General features: G+C 36.8%; 1 protein-coding gene across 1 annotated transcript; it reads right to left on the bottom strand.

Moving 5' to 3' along the window:
* Positions 1–395: 395 nt before the first annotated feature.
* LOC120881439 (dedicator of cytokinesis protein 11-like) lies at positions 396–4031 on the bottom strand. Its single transcript, XM_040265143.1, has 4 exons — positions 3999–4031; positions 1450–1660; positions 891–1081; positions 396–444 (listed from the first exon to the last, which is right to left on the bottom strand). Exons 1-4 carry the CDS (start codon positions 4029–4031, stop codon positions 421–423), a joined length of 459 nt encoding a protein of 152 aa, XP_040121077.1. The 3' UTR covers positions 396–420.

Raw genomic sequence — 4031 nt, 5'->3', positions numbered from 1 at the left:
CTAAATGATCTGGAAAAGCTGTGACATGAGGTCAATCAGGCAAAGGAGGAAATCACGTAACGAATGTAGGCTTCTGTTTGTGTCACAATATCCAGAGCAATGAAGTGGTTGCCATATTTAATGCCTTGGGTCACTAGGAGATTGTTACAGTCCTGCAGGAAGACAGAGATCACACATTTCCTCACTACCTAAAATACCATTAGAAGGTAACTTAAACGTTATAAAAGGGAACCGAAAATTTTTTTAGAGGCACATTATTTGGTGAATATTTTGGTTCCACTTAAGAAGACAATGGAGTAAAAAAAAAAATAGTGGTCTGATCTGAAAACTACAAAGCACTTACCTAAATATGTCTTTCAACTCATTTACTTTTTTGGATGGATACTTGCTAGTTGGACTGTCATTTAAGACAGCCATTGCTTATGCTAATGGACCTGCATTTACCTAAATTACAACAGGAGAAAATGAGAGTAGTCAGAATGTAATTTAAAAAGTAATTTTTGCCTTTCTCTTTTTAAAAAGAATACTATGTTAAAGATCCATACCTGAGAAACATATTTACTGTCTTATTATCAATTTATTTGAAAAAGAATAACTAAAGCAAATCATCTGCCAAAATTATACTCTAACAAGGTAGCTAACACTTTCTGCTACCTAAATATAGGACTTGGCTCTAGTCAGAGGGATTTACGTAAAGCTCTCTGACATAACAAAAAATTTATAGAAACTGAACATAATGTCTTTATTAAATTAATAAAAAGTGTAGAAGTTTTTGCACCTCTACATTTGTATAAGACAACTGTATAAGACAATTACAATTAGTGCTTTTCCCTTATGAAAGCAAGAGGTACAATAAGAAACGTTTAATACATGGTTAGCAACCAACATACCTGCACTGAAACACAGCCCTGCAATTTAAGTTGGAGCTGAATCATGTCCACGTCAGCAGAAGAGCAAAGCTTTTGCAGCTCTGCAGTTTTATCTTTTATTTCATCAGTGGCGACATCAATTGGCTTTAAATGAATCTGCTGTTCATAGTTTATAGCGATCCTCTTCTTCACATATGGAAACGAGTTTGAAGCTATTAAAGATTAAGATTGACAAATGAGTTTTTAAGACAGCAAATCAAATAGCCAAATTAAAACAGAAATCTACTGTGCTTAATTCTCCCCATATTTTCTCTGGAAAATCCCTTAGAGACCAAATAGGTGCCTTATTACTTCAGGACTGAAGGAGAAATTCTCTCTGAGACGACTCAGACTAAGCATGAATTACATAATTACATATGGGAAAGGAATGGTTTATAACATAGCATGTTTGTGTGAGTGACTGAACAGCAGGAAAATAAACGATTAAAACTTCAATTACATTTTCCTGCTGACCAGCTGCTGCTGGTATGTATCAAAAAAGATCACGTTAAACAAAGAAGTTATGCCAAGTCCTACTCACTAGTCAAGATTGTATGGCGTTTGCACTGTTCTTCTATACAACCTTGCTTTTTGCCTGACAATGTATAAGGAGCCTCAAAAACAAATCTGTTGATATTATGGTTTCTTTCAAACTCAGTTTTTCTTTCAGTGAGTTCTTTATCATTAAAGTAGGGCTTCACATAAGTGACTTGGATATGAGCATATTTGGGGTCAAGCTCTTTGACATTTACCTGGAAACTAAGAAAGTTTTGTTTTTTATTTAAAACAGAAGGGAAAACAGGGTACAGGTAAGGTACTAACACCTCTGAAATCAACTGAGGAACAGTGCCATTGGATACACTGTGAGATGAATACACACTTGGAAGAGGTCTTTGCTCTTTCTTCAAGGATTGTCTCCTTCTGATTATTAAGAAGTTACAGAAGCCTATTTGGAGATTATAGAAATGTAGACAGAACAAACTGCAATGCTACCACTGAGCAATGACCATCATTTACATTCTCATATATTTCCTTGTAATCTTTTTTTCTATGCATATATATTTATTGACAAGCCGGAGATCATGCTGAGCATTTCCTTTTTTAACAATTTACTTTTATTTGCTTTTATTTTACGTTCAATTTATTTTTAAAAAATTTTATTTATTTAAAAAAATTTTTTAATATAAAGTTATTTATTTTAATTGGAGGTTACTTTCTTTACAATACTGTACTGATTTTGCCATACATTGACTTGAATCCACCACGGCTGTACATGTGTTCCCCATATATTAAAATGGCTAACTGAACATTTGAGTTCCACCTCAAAAAATACCTATTACAGAGAGGATTCTCAGAAGATGGCAGAGCACCAGACATCTATCTCCTTATACAGACAATAGTTACACCATCATTACCTATCTGATGGAACAATTTTGGAACTCTGGAGTCTGTTGAAGACTTGCAACTTCCAGGGGAAGACTTGGACAGAAAATTACCTTAATTTTGATTTTCTTCAATTTTAACTCTGGGCATAATGGCAGCAACCCATACCTCATCCCTGAAATACTATGGCAGATAGCTCTGTGCATATTCTTAGAACAGCTTATAGGAGCCAGGATGAACAAAGATCCTGTCTTCCAAATACTGTGAATCTGTGCTATGACTGCTGATTGCTGCTTCTGATCACAGGGGGACAGTCAAGGAGGCTGTGGCCATTTTGATACCACCTCTTGCCTTTGTTGCAATGCCCTCCCCCTCTGCCTAAAATGACTTTCAGTAACAGACCAGCACCTTTCCTCTCCCTCCTCTTCATTTTCCTCTCCATCCCCTCTCAGGAGCTGGACATCCAATACTAGACTGTTCAAAGGTAACTGCATAAATGAGGGTGACTAGAAAGTCACTGCGCATGCTCAGGGGAAGGCACAGGCTCAGAAAAGACGAGAGAAGACCCCAAATTTACACCTCAGGCTGATTCTTGGGACAGACACAGCTTACAACAATTAAACACAAAAACAAAACCCAGGAAAATCTGGGACAGGGACGGAATCTGATTTCCAGAGAGATCACAATATTAAATTCAAATGTCCAGTTTTCAACAACAAAAAAATTGCAAGGCATACAAAGAAATAGGAAAGTATGGCCCATTCAAAGCAGAAGAATAAACCAACAGACATTATCACTGAAAAAAGTGATAGGAGATCTCCTAGAAAAAGAGATTAAAACAACAGTATTCATGATCAAAGAACTAAAAGAAGTTGTGGGAAAAGTCAAGGAAATTATGTATCAACAAAATGGTGATATCAATAAACAGCTAAGAAAATAGAAAAGGAAACCAAAACCTTTTTTTTCAGAGCTGAAAAATACAATAACTGAAATGAAACATCGCCAGAGGGATTCAAAGACACACTTCAGCAGGTATAGCCAATGTGAAGATAAGACAATGTCAAAGATGGATCAGAGGAACACAAAGGAAAAAAACGGAAGAGGACAGAGGCTTCAGAACCTGAGGAGTATCGTCCAGCAGGTGAACATGCACACTATGGGAGTCTTTGAAGGAGAAAAGAGAGAGAAAGGGGCAGGGAGACTATCTGAAGCAATAATGGGTGAAAACTCAAATCTTATGAAAGACACAAAACTCACAAACTCCAAGCAGGATAACTCAAACAGATCCATGCTGAGACATATGAAAATCAAATGTCAAAAGTCAAAGCCAAAGACAGAATTTTTTCCTTTTTAAAAAATTAATGTTTTTTAATTGAAGGATAATTACTTTACTATGGCCAAGAGAGAATTTTGCAAGAAGCGAGAGACAAAGACTTGGCACACACAAGGGATCCTGAGTAAGAGGTCGGATTTCTCATCAGAACCTTGGACGTCAGGAGGCAGTGGACTTTAAAGAAAAAACAAATCTATTAACCAAGAACTCTATATCTGGCAAAACTGTCCTTAATAGTGAGGGAGAAATTAAGACATTCCCAGATAAAGAAAAGCTGAAGGAGGTCATTACCACTCAGTTCACTTCAGTTACTCATCGTGTCCTACTCTTTGCGACCCCATGGACTGCACCACGCCAGGCTTCCTGTTCCTCACCAACTCCCGGAGCTTGCTCAAACTCATGTCCAT

This window comes from Oryx dammah, unplaced genomic scaffold, assembly GCF_014754425.2.
Source record: "Oryx dammah isolate SB20612 unplaced genomic scaffold, SCBI_Odam_1.1 HiC_scaffold_23, whole genome shotgun sequence".
Taxonomy (NCBI): domain Eukaryota; kingdom Metazoa; phylum Chordata; class Mammalia; order Artiodactyla; family Bovidae; genus Oryx; species Oryx dammah.
The sequence above is the reverse complement of the archived record's forward strand: the minus strand, read 5'-3'. Positions and strand labels throughout refer to the sequence as shown.